The 20,151-nt window shown below is 41.7% G+C and overlaps 1 protein-coding gene across 4 annotated transcripts in view; it reads right to left on the reverse strand.

The window, feature by feature from the left end:
- The window catches only part of DIAPH2 (diaphanous related formin 2), a 5,141,990-nt gene that overhangs the window by 2,260,542 nt on the left and 2,861,297 nt on the right, over window positions 1-20,151 (reverse strand). For all 4 annotated transcript variants that reach the window (XM_069612994.1, XM_069612992.1, XM_069612991.1 and 1 more), the window contains one exon: window positions 2,894-3,023. In XM_069612994.1, the coding sequence (XP_069469095.1) occupies window positions 2,894-3,023 (130 nt within the window). The remainder of the gene's footprint in view (window positions 1-2,893; window positions 3,024-20,151) is intronic.

The following is a 20,151-nucleotide window of genomic DNA, read 5'->3' on the forward strand; positions in this document are numbered from 1 at the left end:
TTGCCATGTTCTCCACAGAACGGTGGTGTGAACAGTATGGCGAAGCCACAGCAAAACATGACAAACTAAATCCGGTTCTGATGTTCATAAAACAATGTCCATGTTGCACACCCATCTTTGTATCACGGCAACAAAAGAGGAAATGTAATTTACAAACACAGCAAGGAGTATAGGGAGCATCAACTGAACACAGATCTCTTTACCTGCATATTTGGATTTTCAACAAAGAAACATGTTCTTAGTTTTATCTATGCTAAAAAAGAGCAACGCGATTTGCAAGGTAGCACATTTGGAAGCAAGTTGCATTGGTGGCATTCATATTTATGTAATCAGAGCGTTATATAACAGTTATTACTCATATTTGTCAAACAATCACTTTTTATGGTGTAGCATTGTTCATTTCGATTGACTGCAGGCAAAGAGTTCCAGAGGGTTGTTTTGCTGTGAACATTGTCATAGTGAACACATACATTGAAAGACTATTTTTCTTGCACTAGGGCAATTGTTGCACATGCACTAAAGAAACATTTCTGTAACATGGCCCTAGCTAATCCTTTCCATCATGCATACTTTTACGCAGTTTAAAATCTGGTTGGTACTTCCCTACCACACAGGAAGTAGCCATGTTCTATTTCCTGCAGCTTTGTAAATGTTACGTAATCCAAATACAGTGGGCCTCATCACAACCCTGCCGGTCTTGAAAGAACGGTGGTGGTAAAAACGCTGCCACCGTTCTTTCCAGACCGGCTGATTCAGAGTCTTGCAGGCGGGAGGTGTCACTCCCGCTAGGTCTGACCTGGTGGGAGTAACGCCACCCGCCTGCAGGCGCAAATGGAAACACCATCTCCGTCATAGACGGAACCAGTGTTTCCATTGTCCCCATCCCCATGGGAATGGGGACTTACAGAATTCCGCCTCTGGAATTCCCGGGTCACCATGGTCGTAATGCCCCAGTGATTCTGGGAATCACGGAGGCGGAAAGGTAATAGAGGTCCGGCGGTAGCCTGCCGGTTTTTCTAGCTCGTTACCGCCGGACTCTTAATGAGGCCCAGTGTCTGTATTTTAAATGACAATTTCTTAAATTGAGTCTATATGCCATGAGAGGAATACCATTTAAGGCACACAGACAGGGAGATATTGTATTCAATACTTCAACTACACAATCATGACATTAGGCTTTATCAAGAGGATCCACTACACGACACGCTAACCATGCACAATATTCACAGATCTACGACGCTTGTTTGACTTTAACTTGTCGAATCACATTTTACCACATTTGTTTTCGTGATTATTTGTACTGCAAAATGCGGGGGAGAGCCAGCACGGCTTCATTCAAGCACTCCGTAACACCCCCTTGCCCCCATGTTTCTATATACACCTAACCCATCACACATGTATGTCTTACACCCATGTTTCTATATACACCTAACCCATCACAGATGTATGTCTTGTGGTAAAATATTTTTTTTCGAAAAAAGATAAAATAACCAAATATATTTCACAAGTGTTAATCTGGCCTCGACCCTCAGATGCATACGCCATGTAATTGACCCACTTGTTAGCCGAACAGGGTCTCACAGGGTCTCACTTTCTATGGTCCTGTGATATAACACTCCTTTAGAAACCGTAATGATAAAATCTGGACTAACTGCACAGTTGCCAAGGATTGGATTTCACTAAACAAAACTTTAACTTCCTGAATGAACATTGTGAAGGATTCGTCTGTGCTGGAAACGTGAACAAATCCTAAACTGTACAAAGAAGTCTCTGTATGGACATGAGAGTTCTGAAATCAGGCTCATGTCAGTATCCTGGACTCCACAAGAGACCCTTTTAAAATGATGGCAACAGGAAGCAGTATTACTACAATCACTATAAAGTCACACTATGATTAACATTCACATTTTTAAAAGCAAGGTAATACATACGGCATACATCATTTCCACCTCAGTCACCTCAGTGAAACCCATTTCCGCTGAAATGTAACTAATTGCAAGGTCATCCCACTGAATATTCACATGTTGCTTTCAAAGTGAAAGTCGCAGAAATGCGGGTAACAAAGGGGAGCATCTTAAAATAATTATTTTTAAAAAATTATATGTTTAAATAATGAAAAGTAAGAGGGAATACGACATAAAAAAGAGGCAGAAACATGATGTTGAAAAAATGTATAATAAATAAAAGTATTTGCGAAAAAGAGGTCCGTTCGGACAAAAGGAGGCTAGTGGAGGTCACACCCATTCTGCAGTTCTGCAGGGTGGAAATAAAGCACCCAAAAGTGAGACCAAATCTTCATGAGGCGAAATGGACAAAAAAGTAAGTCAGGAGAGTTGGCTTAGAACGAGATGGCTGCAATGAGTTGGGTTTGAGGGGAGATGGTTTTCATTGAGAGGTGCTAGATCCACAGATCCCACAAAAGTAGTGCAGGTACCCTTCCATACCTAAAATGGCAAAAACGGTCAAGATTTAAGATTTCAACTATGAGGATGTTGAAGTGGATTGAAAGATCCTCATTGACAAATGATCAAAATAGGATACTGCTATGCTGATCGAGACATTCCAAAAACAGACGTACAACTATTTTGGTGAAAAGCCTAGCTCAATAGAAAATCATCAGATACAAACAGAAAAACGTTTTAAGTGCCAATTGAATCTCAATGTGCTCATGGCAGTGACTTAAATGTTGTTCGTTTCCTAAGTGCCAAGTGCCAAGGAATTGGTCAGACAGTCTTTCTTCCTCAGATTAAGCTCCACGGTTTCAGCATTACAACAAACACCCATGTGTATTCCTTAAACCAGTCCATTCCAAGTCAGAGGATTCAGACTCCTACAGCCTACACTAATCGAATTCCATATCGAGGCTTGCAATTCATCGCGCAGGCTTCCTTACCTTTGCTGGCGCTCTCAACATGCATGAGTTCTTCCGGGAATCTCAGGATGTCTCGATAGTTTTCCTCACAAACCTCAGCTAAGAAATGCAAGAGCGTCGTCTTTTGGTCCGAGGATTTCGTATCTCTAATCTGGGGGAAAAAAAACACAGAAATTGTAATGACTTTGTGCTTTGATATATAATTATGAATTTGTGTGATTAGTTTGCTCAAGATTTCCTGATAAAATCATGACATTAAGGCCCAGCTAACCACAAAAGCTGTTTACTGAGGGGTGCAGATATGAACATCCATGAGACCCTTCACTCCCCAATAAAACTGCTGTCACTACAGGCATCAAACACAAAGTGCACCTTCCCTTTTCGAGATAGAGCAGCATCCCCAGATTGGCCGCAAGTAACCACGTGACTTGTCAAAACCATTAATCCAGGGATCAATGCACTAGTTTCCCAATGGAGTGCCCTGATCCATCTGGATTCAGGAGCTTCACGCAGGGACGCAGGGACACAGGCATCCATGTTTACCAGGTCCCTGATGAAGTCTGTGCTCAGGATTGGCATCATAACCTTGCACCCTCATTCCCCACCGGAAGCACAACACCAAGAAATCACATTCACAGCAGAACTGGGAAACCAGATAGAAAAGGGTAACGTTTTGAAAGGATTTTCCACCTGGACCCTTGTATATGAAATCAGGAGGCCATGTATCAGTATTATCCATGATGTCTAGCAAATCCATGTGTGCTTCAAGCGTCAACATTTTGGACAATCCTCCTACAGGAGATGCAAACCAAAACACACTGATTGGGCCCAGCTAACTATGCGACCCGACATGTTTGGCGATTGTTTATCAGGATGACACCATGTGATGCCACGTGATACTACAGAATCTTCAAGAACAGCTCCCACTCCCCAGACACAGAGACCAAATGGAAGCGTACTTAAACACTGCAGCCCTGGGCAGCATATATAGCGTATATAGAAACTGTAATAGAGCAAAACATATAATTCCGCCTTTCTTTATCACAAAGTTATGGTCTGAATGGTAACTAAGAGATTAATATGAGACCTTTATGTGATGTGCAAAGCTTGGTAACATGATTCTTACCATGCAACACTTCCAATTCCACCCCTCCATGATTGGGGTGTACGCTAGTGGCAAGGCATGCATCTTGTTCGTGTCATCACTGTGTACCTGACCGGAGCTAGAGGTTCGATTTCAGAAGGAGGTATGACTGCCTTGAACATTCACCACTGCACTATACACTTTACACAAATATTTATCCGTCCACTATCCTTAGATGAATGCAGTTTATTTCCTATCACAAATAAACTGCATGCTTGGTCATGTGATTTTGTAAAAACAGTTGTATGTTTAAAAAATGAACTTAAACATCAATTAACATTAGTACCCGGCACGTGCTGCGCACCGGGAATACAGCGTGTGGATTGGCTCTTTTCCGAGCCATACCACACAGTATTCCCGTATACGCTGTGCGTGCCGGGTACTCTGTCCCTGGCTAGGGGTATGGCAGCCCCTTAGCCAATGAGGAGGCTCGAAACGGAGCAATCCCCGCTCTGAGCCTCCCCATGGCTGGAGCCTGACTTCGTCCCCCGCCGGGGACTCCGTTTTTTTTCCTCCACCCCTCTCCCCCACAAACTATCCCCTCCCCGCCCTCCCAACCCCACTTACCTTCTTTTTTCTTCTTTTCTTGGAGCGAATGCGCTGGAAACACTTCTGTTCCTAGCGCGTCCGCTCCCGATGGCCACCATGGAAAGGGAAAACATAGTCTGTTTTCCCTTTTCCGGCGGGCATTTTTTTGCAACTTTTTTTTTTCTGTTTCGAAATGTTTCAAAACAAAATAAAATGCCATTAGTACCCCGGTCTAACGGGCCGGGGTACTAATGGCTATAAGACCCTCGACGGTGGGCAATACCGCCCATGGTAACTAAGGCCCCGGGGGCATTAGCTGGGGTGGTATTGGTATGTGGCTCTTATTGCCACATTATCACCGACGTAGGCAAAGATCTACACTCAACATTTACTTGTGATCTCATAAATAGACATAGAACGTATTGCAATCCTAACTTACCACCAGGAGCGCGAGCCATTCACACAACCAACACTGCTCAATCTGTACATTAAAATACTCAAAACAGCCTTGGGATCCCAGTCTGTATGCGTACTCATCACATACCCTTCCATGTCAACTCTCTCCGGAAGGTTGGCCATATCATGTAATGGAGAAACTCGCATCCAAACTACTGGAAACATTTCTTCCCGCTTCGCAGCCTCCATGTGTCTGCTAACTCCTTTCCTTCCCTCTTACTTCATCGGGCTCATGCTATTCTTCCCAGCAGACTAAGGTCTGGTGACCCAGGGAAAGTGGGCAATACCGTTCAGACTAGGATGCTGGTTCGGTACGGTACACAAGCATACTAACATCCCACAATAACAAAACACTGCTGACATGTACATGCAAAATAAGGGGTTGGGTGTGTTTGACCGAAATTTCATTGATCACAGCAAACTGATGGAACATTATTTGCTTGTGGCAACATGATTTTCTTTACTTTCTGTGTGTCCCCCGCCTCCAATTTGAAAGGAAGCAGGGGACACCCCTGCATCCCCAAAATTGCTAAATAACAAACATGGGGAGCCACAGACACCCCCGCAAGCCCAGCTCTCCATGGTTTGTATTTTGCAATTTATGCGACCATATTGCCCCTATGGCCAAATCACCCATGTAAAATTCGATCAAATTTGTCATTAGGTCAATTGTTTTAGGTCAAATAGGCTAATACCAAAATAAGAAGGTGCTTACACTCTGACATGCATCCAAAAAGTGATAGGAGAAATTGTAAAGCACTTGTGAATGAAATGGGGTTTTGCCACAAACGCAGGAGCGCGCAACACTGATGGTTTTGTTCTTCACTATATAGATCAGCTCTGACATTTCGCACAAAGATCCGCAGCAAAGCACCCGCTGCACATGGCCCACCTGACGCACTTTCTTATCGACCACTCGCTTCGAACTACATAATGCAGTCGCAAGCTTTTGAGGTTTTTGGGGAAATGTAGCAAATCGACATTTTAACGTCTCTTCAGTGAATCGGAAAAGAAGTACTAATTGGAAGATAAAAAGAGCAGCACATCCATTAACAGGTACTTTAGATTTGCTTGTTCGTGATTGTTGGCACAATTGGAAAACATATTATTGCAGCTCATTTTACACCACAGCAAGCACAAGTAATTGCCCAAAGACACAAAGAGCCGCCAATCATGCTTATTGCTAAAATGCATTATTGTTAAAGTCAACTCTGGTGATTTCATCATGTCCCAAATCTAGTTTTAACGAGTTAACAATAAAGTCCCAGAAAACTCCATATATCATCTACTTGTGTTTTATTGTTTAGGTGGAGGTAATCAGCCCATTTCTAATGTGCATTTCATGAACTATCATAATAGTATCATTGGAGAACATATGCATTAGAGTCCTCATGTGAGCAACAATAGCATGCCCATTTACATGCGTTGCACATGTGCATGCAAAGCATTTTCACAAGCATGCCACCAATGAGACACTTTTGGGTTTGCAAACATGGATGTCTACTCCCTTTGCTAATATCAATACCGGAGGCACACAGGGATGTCATTTATGGGTCGCCAGAGGTCGCAACGGCGACCTTTGGGGTCTCCCTTGCGACCTCTAAAAAAAACTTTTTTGTAATGCAAACTCCTGGGCTTTGGCCAGCACAATGTGGCTCTTTACTTCTGGAGTGGCTGTCTTTCTTGTTCAGGCCCCTTAAAAAAAAAGAACAGAGTGCCACAAGTCTAACACTTTTAGCACTGACCGTAAATAAGAAAGAATAGGAATACCAAATAATGTGTCTTTCTGAAATTCTATGCAATAATTGCTAGACTCATTAAAGGTTTATTTCAGGCACACTTCATTGTGTGAGTCACTGATTTAGTCTGTTCTTAAACACCTCAACTCAGCCTTTCATCCTTCTGAGGTCGATAAATGAGTACCAACACAGGTTGGGTGATATTGGGTGTATACTTTTTCTATATAAAGCACTTAAGCTTAAGTGCTATATAATAACACATCATTATCATTTGGTCATGGACGTCTGCTTGCGTTCACAGTAATTTGGTAATATGGGCCTATACACACTGATCTTAATGATACATATGGCGATCCATTCTTGTATGAAATGTATATCACATTAAAGTAATATCGTAACCATATTTTTCGTAGTGTACAATGGTGATGCTACTTCCTATTTTGTCAACAGATGAAAGGTCGTGTTCCATCGCTTCACCCGATATCACTTGGGGGTGGGGTCAAATGACATCACTTCCTGTGATGTGTCAGAGTAGTGTATGATAGCAGATACTTGCAGGTGGGTGGGTGGCCGTGCCTTCGGCTATCTTCCATAAGCATGGAGTGTGATACGTTCCTGTGTCCTGCAGCTGGATTTAGAAAGAGGGGGAATTCACAGTGTGCGCCTGCATTCTACACAGTGGCTATATTTAGAGCAGCTAATAATAAACCAGTAGTTTTACTCAAACACAACTAAATAGAACACAGAGGCTATACTCAAAAAGAATTCAGCTAAGCATAAGACAGTGGTTATACTCAAAAGAATGCAGCTAAATGTAACAATGGCTATACTAAAAATACAACTGTCTGTAACACAGTGGGTATACATAAGGCAGCTAACTATACCACAGTGGTTCTACTAACAAGTGCAGCTAAGTATGACACAGAGGCTATACTCAAAATGCAGCTGAACATGATGTACTCAAAGATGCAGCTAAAAATGACTGTGGATATTTTCAGAAATGCAGCAAAGCATGCATAGTGGCTATAATCAACATGCAGCTAAACGGGATGTACTCAAAATCCCTCAAAGCGTTTTATGAGGTGCAGCAGGAACATGGATACAAAATTCTAAGTAACAAGTCAATCCAGCATGTCATGAATGCCAGCTGGCCACATGAACAGTACACCACTTGTCACTCTCATGGCCTGAGGGAGTACATATAATGGCCTCAGCATTAGCAGTGCACTGCAAAGTGGCATCAGGTGACGTCGTAAACATGGCCTGCAAATCCACACCAAGGACAAAATGAAGTCAACATAAAACATACCATTTGATTAAGTCACTTTAGTTGAACATCTGAAACATGGATTCCTAAACACCAAAAACCCCATATGCACCTGGCAGGAGTGATGTATTTACATCTACATCATTTTCTAGTTTAATGATCAGTTCTTCTCACATATAATTTGTGAAGTCTTCATTTGCCTTTGATTCTCCCTACACTGAACCATCTGCCTCACATTTGTCAGCATCAGTATGTATGCTTTATGTAAACAATGTTGGATTCCATGTATGGTGATGGCTAGATCCAGCAAAATGGGTCCAACCAGGGAATAGTTCAAATGAGAATCATTTGTTTACGCCCTCCTCTCAGAAATCCATTGAGGTTCTCATTGGTCTCCCTAAGTGTGTGGAAAACCTGTGTGGTAGAAACATCCTGACTTTACAAAGAAGGGTTCTGTTCTACAGTGTCCTCACAGCTTCCAGCCAAAAGGTTTGGCAGATTTGAAAAATCTGGTGTTTGGCATGTCCTTAATTGTATTAAATTAATTCATTCAATGTTGTAGTACTTTCACAGATACAAGAAGTTTATAAATTAACACATTTTGCACACCAGGGGTGATGTTATCTATTATTTCACAATTTAATATCTATCAACCAAATAGAATAATTTCAATTCCACACTGTTGTTTTAGTTATAGATCCTAGGGTTATTATCATCTATAGGACTATTGTGCACAATGCCTGCTCATGTTTTCATACACTAGAAATTTTGAGTACAGGTCCAGAAAATGTACTTTGTATACTCTTCAAATTTTTCCATCCTGCTCCACCAGACACATCCTTGGCGCAGAAACATATTGAAAGCAGGGATTTAAGCACCTTTCAGACAGCACAGATAACAAGTGGGTGTTTTCCTCTTTCAAATCTGCACTTGCAATTTTCACCACACAGTTTCCCAATCCACTAAAAGGAAATTTTAGTCTGTTGGAGGTTCTGGATGCTGGTGGAAGGGACCTGTGGTGAGCCAGAGGTACACCCAAGAACAGGTGACACCTGGAAATTCTTTGGGTGACAGTACCCAAGTGAGCGGGTGTCCTCCCTGTGCCACAGCAACCCTGATAATGTCTATCTGGGGCAGGAATATGTGTTATGAGAAACCCAGGGCCGGCATTGTGCATTCCCCTGGATCATGTTTCAAGCAGGGGAGAGCAGGCACAGGTGAATCAGTATAGGAAGTTGCACAATTGAATAGTCATCCATTGTAAATGCATCAGGAAGTAGACACAGAAAACTGAGGAATGTTTGGGCTACACACTTTTATTCAAATCACAATAAGGTTGGGAAAATGCCTAACTTGCCCAATGCTAAAGGTGAGATTTCACTAACTAAGTGAACCTAATGGTAGTCTGTGTCCGGATGTCCAAAGTAAATGTCTGTCTATGTTCAAAACCTATACTTGCCCTTAGATCTACTTGTTCAAAACGTGTAGGGATGTCCGCCTCAAATGAAAAGTGTTGAAACAAAAGTTCAGTGCTTCTTTCAGCACTTGGACATAAAAGTGGTTCTCCTTTGCCCAGGATTCAAGACAGTTCACTTTCAATCAAAAAGGGGTTCTCTTCCCCAAGCTTTCAAGTCTCTCCCTGTTTTCAAAACGACATACTTCCTCAGGCTACTTCCCCAGCTTTCAGGCTTCTCTGTCTTTCATGAATATCACAAATGTCAGTTCTTTAAGTTCACAATATATAAGCTTTTCTTGACATTCAATCACAAACTTATAGATGAGTTAAGTGACTTTTCTCTAGTTGGGTGTACTCGGTCTAGGCGCAGTTGATGGACCACAAGGACCACCCATTACAGGTCACGCAACACCGACACATCTTATTGGCTTCTCTTCCACAGTTACACGGCCACTGCTTCAGCTCAACTGTGGTATTAGACTTATACTCTTGCAGCCTTTTTAGTACTTGTTTTGTCACCAATCACTTGTTGGAATATCTAATATTCAAATAGCTTGGCCACTGCTTCTGCTTTAAACCTATAAAGTTGTTATTTTCCTTATGGCTCTTCTCGATGCTTGCTTTCCTCAGATTCCACAATTCACAGTTCCTTATATTCTTTAGTTTGCATAATTCACAGTTCCTTTTTTTATTTTTTTATCTGGGAATGTTTTTCATGGTTTTCAAACCAAGTGGCATTCAATCATTGTTACTTTCTTTTGGTTCTTTATTCAAAAACTTCAAATCAGTCACATAAAATAAAGCAACTGCAAATTCCAAGTTCACTATAATGCTGGGAATTTGCACCCTGTCCATGTGTTTAGTCACACTTTCAAAAATCACTGAATTTCCTGCCCATCCCTGGCCTTGTCAATGTCATTACAGTACAGTATTCACAAACCATTGTATTCATTGCTTTCAGCCTTCACATAATCGTAGTTATCAATCATCTGTATTTTAAGTTGGACCAGCATTCCCATTGCCTACGCTGTCCTTAGCTCACTCGCAAGCACTTCAACCTGCATTCTCCACGTGGCTCGCACCCACCGGGGATGCTGTCTTCGTGTGCTGCCCTCCACTTCGGTTGGCTCTCTGTGGCTGTCACTTCTCCTGGCTCGGCACACCTCTCTTCCAGAATCTCCGCCACCTTGGGTTGCCAGAGAGGGAGTCCTCTTGGCTCGAGGAGGTTGGCTGGCCAACCCTGTCACCGGAGACCTTTCGAAAAATACCCATCACATCACAATCCACTTCTACTGCAATGACTCTGCAGCTCCTCTGCGCTTCTGACATGCATCTCTCTGCCTTCACCTCTGGCTTCTTCTTCTGCAAGCATTCGACAGGTGATCTTTGGCCTCAGGTGCAGGCAATATTCTTCAATTGCACAACGGTCTTGGTACTCGTCATCCCTCTTCCTCGTCCCAGTACCAGAGTGGTGTTTGTGTATATCTGAGTTAATAAAGGATGGATTTATGTTTCTATGTTGTCTCTTCCTCGTCTCAGTACTCAGTACCATAGTGGTATGTATTGGGAGATGGTTTTCTGACAGAATAGGGACGGGATTGGTAATAAACCATGAAACCCTATGGGAAATTTCATTCCATATGAAAGGGACATGGGGCATACTACGTCTCACCCAAGTGTGCCTCATCCCCACTCCCCAAGTCTCCTGCACCCAGGTTATCCTCCCTCTCATACCCACCCCCAGGGTCAAGATCTGAAATCAACAGTTTTTCCATGACCACCTGGGGGGGATTGATGGGGAAAGAAGTGAGGATGCCTTCATATTTCTCACCTCATGTAAATCCGGTATGTGTTGTTGTGAGTCAGAAGGAGGACACAGACTATTAGATGAGATGATGCACAATATCTCATTAAAGTAACTTAAAACACTTATCCTTTCCTATCATTTGGGATAGTCCCTGCTCAAGTTACTAACTAAGGTGACCAATCATCAGTCTGACTGTCCAAATAAAACAAGTCTGCTGTTCAAAGCTACCCTATCTGACCCTACTTCTATGAAAACTAATTAAATCAGGAGAATTACCCTTTCTCCTTAGTGCATTCCTTCTACCAATATATGTGTTCCTTGTTAGTATTGAATTTGCAAATAGTCTCTTGTGACTTCATAGATCAGTCTCTTTAGTTCATCAACTACATTATTAAATCTTGCTTTCTTTTTGGGAATCCCTTTTGAGACTATCTCCTTGGATTCATAGCTCATGTCAGTGCTGTAAATGTATCGTTACGGTATTACTGTTCTGATGGGGTTTTCCTCCTGGAAAAATTGTATATTTCCTTACCTTGGGTTACTTCTCTTGCTATATTGTCCATTTGTTTAGTTTTCTTAAACTCTGGGTCACACTTTGTACTCTCTCTCACATTGTACGCTTCTTGTAGAAGGTATTTAGTTAGTGTCCTTTTTTCCCAGGGTATTTTGTCCCAGTGCTTTTCTCTTGCTTTATTTAGTTGTTCAATGGTTCCTTCTCTAGTACCAATACGATTTATGTTCATTTGCTTTCCTGGTGCACATTCTTTCATATTTTCACTGAGACAAATTGTAGGTGTGGTAGAATGATTCTGTGAGTGCCTCCCGTGCTTCCTGTTACCTTTGTTCCCAAAGGGGGTGGGCCTTGCAAACTTTGTCAGTCAGGCACTCTCTTTGAATCACAGAGCGCTGTTTGTGTCACTTTGCTGGCATCTCTCTCCCCGCTTTCACTTGCTTTTTCATAGTGTCTTGGTACTTCACCATGCGATCGGACACCTAATGACTCTCTTTTGGTGTTGGTCTCAGTGATATTTTGTGCATGGAATATCCACCAAAGCTTTTCATTTGTAGTCTCACCCTACCCTCTCGCAGGCTTCTGCTTTCTTGGTTACTCTCCATTTGGGTTCACATTATCACAGCCATCCCAGTCTGCGTTCTCAGGTGAGTTCAAAACTTGGAGGCTGTCGGGTTTCCATCTTGCCCAGCTGCTATCTAGAGTGGGAGTTTCCCAAGCCTACATACGTGCTTGTCTCTATCTCCTTCTCCTTCTCATGGAGGGCTCATTAATCAACCTCCTCATCCCAGTAGATTGGTCATTTTCATTTAAATTGATATTCTCTTTTCTCATAAGATAATGGCATTGCCTGGGAGTTTCTTCATCCCACTTATGATACTTTATATCCTCTGATCCTTTCGAACATCCCATGTAAGCTATAGTATGTCCTGCATTAGGGAGTTCCTCATGGGAATGTGAGTCCTGGTCCCCAAAGGTGGAGTCTCTCCTGGTAAGGTCCCTCTTGTCTCTACCCCTAGGGAGGTTATTGTGGAGCAGACTCACCTCCCTGCCCCCCTTGGGCAGAAGTGACATATTCCCTCGATTTTTCAGTGTTTTCAAATGTTCATGTTGATTTATTTATTCATTTAGTAATTTATAGAGCGCACAAAGCCCGAAGGCATCTAGGCGCTTTTCTTGACAGAGAACAAGCATAGCGAGTTGAAAAGGTTACAAGGTTGCATGAGTATTATATGCAGTACAATACAGTACAAAACTTAGTGATCATAACAAGTCAAATTATTCTAATAGTTAATACAGCACAGTGGACAGTGATTATGAGTCAAGTTGCGCGGTACAAGTTACTACAGAGAAACAATACAATACTTAGTGATCATAACAGGTCAGGTTGTTCTAATAGTTGATACAATGCATTGTTTTTCGATTATGATGAGTCAAGTTGTACATTACAGGTTACTACGGTGAAGCATGTAAAATCTAGTCATTAATGCAGTACAGTACAAAAACAGTACAATAGCCTGTGGTGCAAAACGCTGTGAGAGTGAGCGGGCTGAGAGGTTATTTCAGTAGTTCCAGAGTGAAGAGCCATGTTTTGAGGTGTTTGCAGAAGGCCCACTCAGAGATTTCAGATCTCAATGATGCTGGTTGGTTGTTACATTGTTCAGCAGCCACCACGGGGAAGCTGTTGCCTCAGGCATTCTGACGCTTGAATCGTCGTTCGGCGAGGCAGTGTGCATAAACTGAGCGTGCAGGCCTGATGGAGTGATTGGGTGTGAATTTATCTGTGAGATATTTAGGTGCTATTTTTTGAGGCATTTGTGTGTCATGACAAGTGTTTTAAATCGAATGCACTCATGGATAGTGTAGCTTTTTACAGAAACCACTGCAGTACTTAATTGTTCTTGAACTATCATTGAATGGTTGACACCTTTGTTTACAGTGATGCATACCAAAAAATCAATTGTTGGTAAGGCAAAGGCATAATGGCTACAGTGATGCATGGAAAAACAGATACAAAGAGCAACATTTGACTTCGGCATCAGAGGCGTTTGGCTACTTTGGTTACAAAACACATTATAGGCAACCCCGGTGGTTGTAGGGTTATCACCATACTAGGATGCAGGTATATCTGATTAACATACCTGAGAACAAAGAGCATGAGGAGCGAGGGTCAAATTTAGAGTTGGGGTGCTGAAAGGTATGGAGAAGTGGCTGTTTTTCAGTTGGCACTGAAATACACAGGATATTCTGTTTTGTGGATGTCTAGGAGGAGATTGTTACAGAGTTGGGATTTCATTCATACTTCTTCTGTGCATGTGGTTTATTTGCAGTATTCATGTGCAGTTGAAGCACACTTTTGGCATGATATGTTGCCGTAGATGTAATGATGCCAAGCACTTTTAAGTAAGGCTCATGATTTTGCCAGCAGCAAGGACATGCTCCTCAGGTGACTGACTGACATTATATGCAGCCAGCGAGAAGTCTTTCCTGCAGCACGTAGTATTTCCAGATGTCTTTTGATTTAAAATGCTGGGGACCACCATAGAGGGTGTTTTCCTAATCAAGGTGAGAGTGGACCAACAAACCTACTGCCATAATGTGGTGTTTGCAAGGAATGAACATTAGGATCTCAGGGAGCAGTTTCATTTGGAAGTATGCTTATTTTACAACAGTTCTGACCTCAGACCGAGGCACAGTTCTTTGTTCAATAAGAGAGCGACATTTGGATATTGGGTAAAAGATGGACTATTTCTCAAAGTAATGTACTCACTTTTAAGGTGGTTTGATCCAAGTGCAAAGAGTTTTGATTTGTATCTGTACAGCCTAATGCCCTTCTTGCATGTTGCCCCTTTGTTACAGATGTGAATTTATTTTGCAGACACAAGTATACATTCCTATAATCGGCGTATGAAAGAAATTTTAGCTGGCAACAATGGATGTGCTCCATTCCATGAGGCCTTGCTATAAATAAGAGGGGTGATAGTTGGACAATTTAAGGGACTGTTGTCATCAATGTTCTGGAGAGTAGGTTTGCAGACTTAAAATGATTTTGACTGACTAGGGAGTTGTGGGAATGTGTGGGTCATAGTTGAAGATCATGGAAGTGGAATGGATGGCTGCCATTGCAACTACTGTCGGGAAATCTAGTACGATAAGCCTTTGAAGGTAGTTTTTTCTTTGGATAGGACCCCATATCGTTTTGGTTTAGTTCTCTGAAACATACAAAAGACTGATTGGTTTTGGCAGACAACTATGCAAATTTAGCTAACTGAATACTCTCTCCCTATACCTACCAGGGTAATTTTTAATACACCCTGGTAGTTTCAATGTTGTAGGAACAATTTGTATCCTGCAAGGATTGTTTTATTTCCCTACGTGTTCCCCAACAATCCACCTTGTTATTTGATGAACATGTTGTTCTTTTGTATTTTATGTATAGATGATGAATGTTATGTTTTATGTCTTTCTTCGTTTTTTTCAATTGCTTTATTTAGTTTTTTGTTTAAACATTTTTGAGTAACTATAAACTGTGCTCTTAATAAATAAATGTATTGCCAGTACCCCTTAGACTTCTTCTCTGGTTTACCCTTAGTGACTGTTTTTTTCTAGCACTATGCTTGAATTCATTATGGAGATTTGATTTAAATATTTGACAGAATTTAGGACTGTCCACAGCGTGAGTACCCTTCTGTTGGTTCTGTTTTAGCATTATGTTCTGCCCCAACTCAAGCTTGCACATAGGGGCACCCCTATTGTTTGCTACAAAAAACTGGTGACTGTCAAGGATTTTCTTTGCTTTGATGGGGGTCTGAAGTTGGGCTCTCAATGCTTGCTTGATAATTCTTCAATTTGATGGCAGATGGTGAAGTTTGCTGGGTCAATTGAAGCCTTTTTGATTAAAGGTGATTTCATATTGTAATTTAGTGCTTTGGGGACACTATCCCGAGCCGACACTATCCCGAGACGAAGGTTCAAGGTTGGTTGGGGATACCAGCCAATCAGTGGGTCTATGGGGCAACCTGCTATACAATGTTGCATAGACCAATCTGCAGCCATTTTGTCTGCTATAATCAGTATTATTCGTATTTCGATGTTGTTCAAGGCATGTTTTACAGATTAGAGACAGCTGATGAAGTACTAACTCATATGTATTCTATAATTAGATATGATCCCCTAACCAATCCCACGCATCAATAGGTTTACAGTTTGCCACATAGGATGATATCATAGATTACACATATTTGGGTATAAGTCCTCTGTTTAATCAAGTTTGTGTGTGAGTGTGCAAGCATCAGCCCAATGGCTCCCAGTTTGCCCTGCTTTATTAAATTGAGAATAAAGTAATACTTTGCCATATTCTTTGAGTCTGTCCAGTTATTTGGTCTGAGATCTTTATTGGTAATCCCATCTAGCACAGGAGATGCTGCAAGTTGCAAGAGCACAAGAGCCACACACCGGGTATAGGCTTGCCTCTCTAGGACACACCTACCAGGAGGAGGTTCCTACTGTTTAGTTCCACTGACGTCTCTCTTTCCTTTCTACAATGAGGTTGGGCTCTCCTTTCATGCGCCGAGGGTAAGGGCTTAGCTCCCATTTTTTAGGGCAACATTGTGATTGGCACTTGCATAGGGTCAGAAACCATACCAGCCACTGGTATGCAAAGTCGTAAGTCATTATATATGATATGATATAATGTTGCATTTATAATGCGCCTGTACACAAGTGTTTCTAGGCGAGACATATACATAATTTCCCATATAACCAGCAATCATATTGCATTATTGAGAAACGGGAAGATAACACATATCCCTGCTAAGTGTTGCATATCCTTTAAGAGGGGGTCACCCCCAGGGTTCCATGTCTTAAAATCGCAGCAAAAATGGCAGTGAATACAAAATATTGTGGCAGAAATGCTGTGGTTTTGCGGCCACAGTCATGTAAAGGATGCGGGGGACACCCCTGCAATCCCCGGACCCATTATACCATCTAAGGGGAGTGGGGGACACCCCTGCAACCTTCCGCTCCCCTTAAATGGTATAATGGGGTACACTTTTACCGGGTCAAACCACAGCATTTTTGCCAACATTTCTTTTACCGGATACCACCCCCAGTGTGATCCCTCTTGACCTTTCCCCTAGGGGGTGTTACTCTCGTGGGCGCACCTCCCTCCTGGGGTTAGGGGACACATTTCCTAGATATGTCACAACTGTATTCATAGTGATCTGTCAGTATTGTTTGTCTTGGCAAATGCTGTGTGACTGAGGGGTACTTTAGTGGTTTTCACAAAGTATGTTGCCTGATGGTCTAGGATTCAAAGTTTACTATAGTGAGGCATTAAACCCATGTCTCTGCTCAAACCACTTGTTCAGTGTCTTGCATTTGGGAGAGATCTTTTCAATACCAAACCCTCTAGATCCTTTAGTGTGCGCCAAATCTGCACAAAGGTGTATCCTACCTGTGTTTCTGTTTGTAGTCTGTGAAGATTTTTTACTTCATTTAGTTGCGGGGAGGTTTCAAATACATAGTCTCCTTGTGGGCTTTTCCTGCATTGGATGTAGCATTGGACGATTTGTAGCTGTAAGTCCCTTCAATCTGTATCATTCGGTATTGTGGGGTTGGTAAAGCAGATTCAGTGCAGATGTGTTGGCGGGATTTGAATCACCTTGTGTTGCACTAGCGTGTTCCAAGTCTCGCTGTTGCTTAATCCATTGAAAATATGCTTCTGTACAGGGACTGTGCTAGATTTCTTTAGTTGATCATATGCAGTCTAGAAAGGTTCACTGAACATAACTTTCAGTTCTTCATCCCTGCTGAATGTTGGTTGTAGGCCCTTAAGAATGCTGTACAATTGGGATAACAATAGGTGAGACGTGACAAATCAGGGTACTCATACCTTAGTTATTTCCCAGTTTTGTAGCGGGTTCTCTCTCGTAGTTGTCAAAGTACAATCTAGCCCTCTGTGCATTTACCTGTCCGAGTGTCTTTTATACTGAAAGGATGTGTGGAAAATGGCGCGTTGCTTGTCTCTATGTCCTCACATTGGAGCACGTGCATTGGAAACTGATTGCTTGGCTGCAGACGCGAGCTCTTTATGTGTAGTCCTAATGGTAACTTGTTCTGTGCAGGCACTTGTTTCTGCCTTTGGGTGTGTTGCATACAGCTGTTTCCGGCTGGCCATTCCTTTGAACAGAGAATGTGGTGTCCAGAAAGCGTATGCTCATCTTGGACTAGTTCATGGGGAATTCAATATGGTGGTGGGACTATTGACTGACTCATGGAATTGTTTAAGAGAATCTTCACCTTCGGTCCAATTCATCAAAATGTCATCAATATGTCACCAGTGTGTTAGTGGTTTCAGCAATACCTGATTTAGGACCTCTTCTGTTAGGGCTGCCATACACTGGTAGACACAATGAACACAGCACTGAGTGGATCTCTTGCCTGCCAGCCTTGGAAGAAAAACCCACACAATGGTTTCTCGCCCATCACTTTTTCCATTTCACTGTTTGATGAAGAAGGTCCCTGTGGCTTTGAAAACTAATGCATTATTCCGTTGCTACATATTTTCAGTTAGTCCAATAAAAAGTATCAAAACTCAACCCTTTGTGATAGGTTTAATACATGATAGTTAATGTTCTATTTTGGGGATGTTAGACCCTTATATCGATGGGAAAGACGATCAAAATCCCTATAAAAAGTAGCAAGCCAAGGACCTACGGACTCCTAATGGGTATTGGGGAAAGCATTAGAATGTGTGGTATTTTAAGTACCACAGGTTTTTGAGCATCACCAAAATATCTGTTGCGATGGCATGGGGTGAATATGCCTTATTTACCCCATATAGTTAATTATTTAAGTCACACAGAATATACACCATCTGATCCAAACTCACATGAAGATGGTGTTTTAAAAATAGGAGGTATTTAAAATACTGCACGTTTTCGCTGTTGCCACCAAAATGATGATTGGACCTTTAGATAGAATGCAAAGTGTCATACGATTGCAGTGAATGTGCCAAGCAAGGCCTGTCTTATCATTTGTCAATACCTTACTTTGATGTTGCTTGTCTGCTGGCATGCAAAAAGAAATACATTTAAAAAAAAAATCCATTCCGGGTAGAGTATATTCATGAAGGAAAACCTTATTATTATTCAGTTCTAAATAGCAAAATAATTCCAGAGCATCTTGGCTGGCGTTGCAGAGGCTTTTAATGTTGGTTGAACCTCTTATGCCTTGTCTAATGCAAGGCGTCTCACACAACTAAGCTGCATCATACAGAGAAAATGAAATGAAGGATTTATTCAAAAGCAAACATAAATATGTGCACACACATATCTAGTTTGTCTTCTTATTCTGAAATCACTGAAGATGTAATTCTATAATCCTGAGTTGATCGCTTGACCACTGATGTTCATAGTAAAGCAGGCCTGCCGGCTTTAAGGGGTTTTATTCTGCCAGAAAGAAGCAGGCACGTTCCAGCAACAAGCTTTAAGAATCAGAAATGTTAGCAATTACCAAAGCAATAAAATGCACATTTAGCATGTGACTACGGACACGTGTTCAGCTAGTCGATGCACATGGAAGCTACGGTCGGGCATCAGTGTTAAGTGGAACATGTTTAAACAACATCCCACATTCTCTGGCTAAGATATTGAACTGTATGTTTCATATTCTCTGCAGATATATATATATGCAGTGAACAAAGATGGTGGAATGGCTTGGCGGATCATACATTTGTCTGCATTCCAGAATAAATAGTAAGCCAGGAAAAAATCAGCACATCAACTTTATAGTTTGTGATATTAACTTGTGTAGCAGGTAACAACTGTATAAATGGGGTGTTGCCCTCCTTACTCGTCCCTGCTCACCAATAGTTCCATACTAAGCAAAGTGTAGATTTCAGATTCCAATTCTAGGCCAGCACTCCTACCACTCACAAAACAGACCAACCTGAAAGTAAACAAGTTCTGCTGACTTCTGGCTGCATTTTTGACGTTTAGTAAGCTTAATATTTCAAATATATTCCCAAAACGTGAATTGAATTTCAAAAATCGAATGCAACCTTCAAACATCAAAAAACCTGCAAAGAACTAAGCAATTATACGATCTCTGTTTAAGCCTCGAGAACCATAGGGGTCTCTGAACACATTCAGAGGATAACCATAGGTGTTTTTAATAGTAAATATTAGCAGAGGGGATACTTTTTCTTTAAATTGAGATTCATTTAACTACCCGTTGATCTCTCGTATGCAATTTGGGTTAAAAAGCCATTTATTGTTTGCTTTACACTTTAATTCACACTAATGATGCAGGTTTAGAGCAAATTGCCCAGACGAAAGAGTCCATGGGGTGGGGAAGAGAGAGATTGGCC

The sequence above is a fragment of the Ambystoma mexicanum genome, chromosome 5p, assembly GCF_040938575.1.
Source record: "Ambystoma mexicanum isolate Mex_15411 chromosome 5p, UKY_AmexF1_1, whole genome shotgun sequence".
Classification (NCBI taxonomy): domain Eukaryota; kingdom Metazoa; phylum Chordata; class Amphibia; order Caudata; family Ambystomatidae; genus Ambystoma; species Ambystoma mexicanum.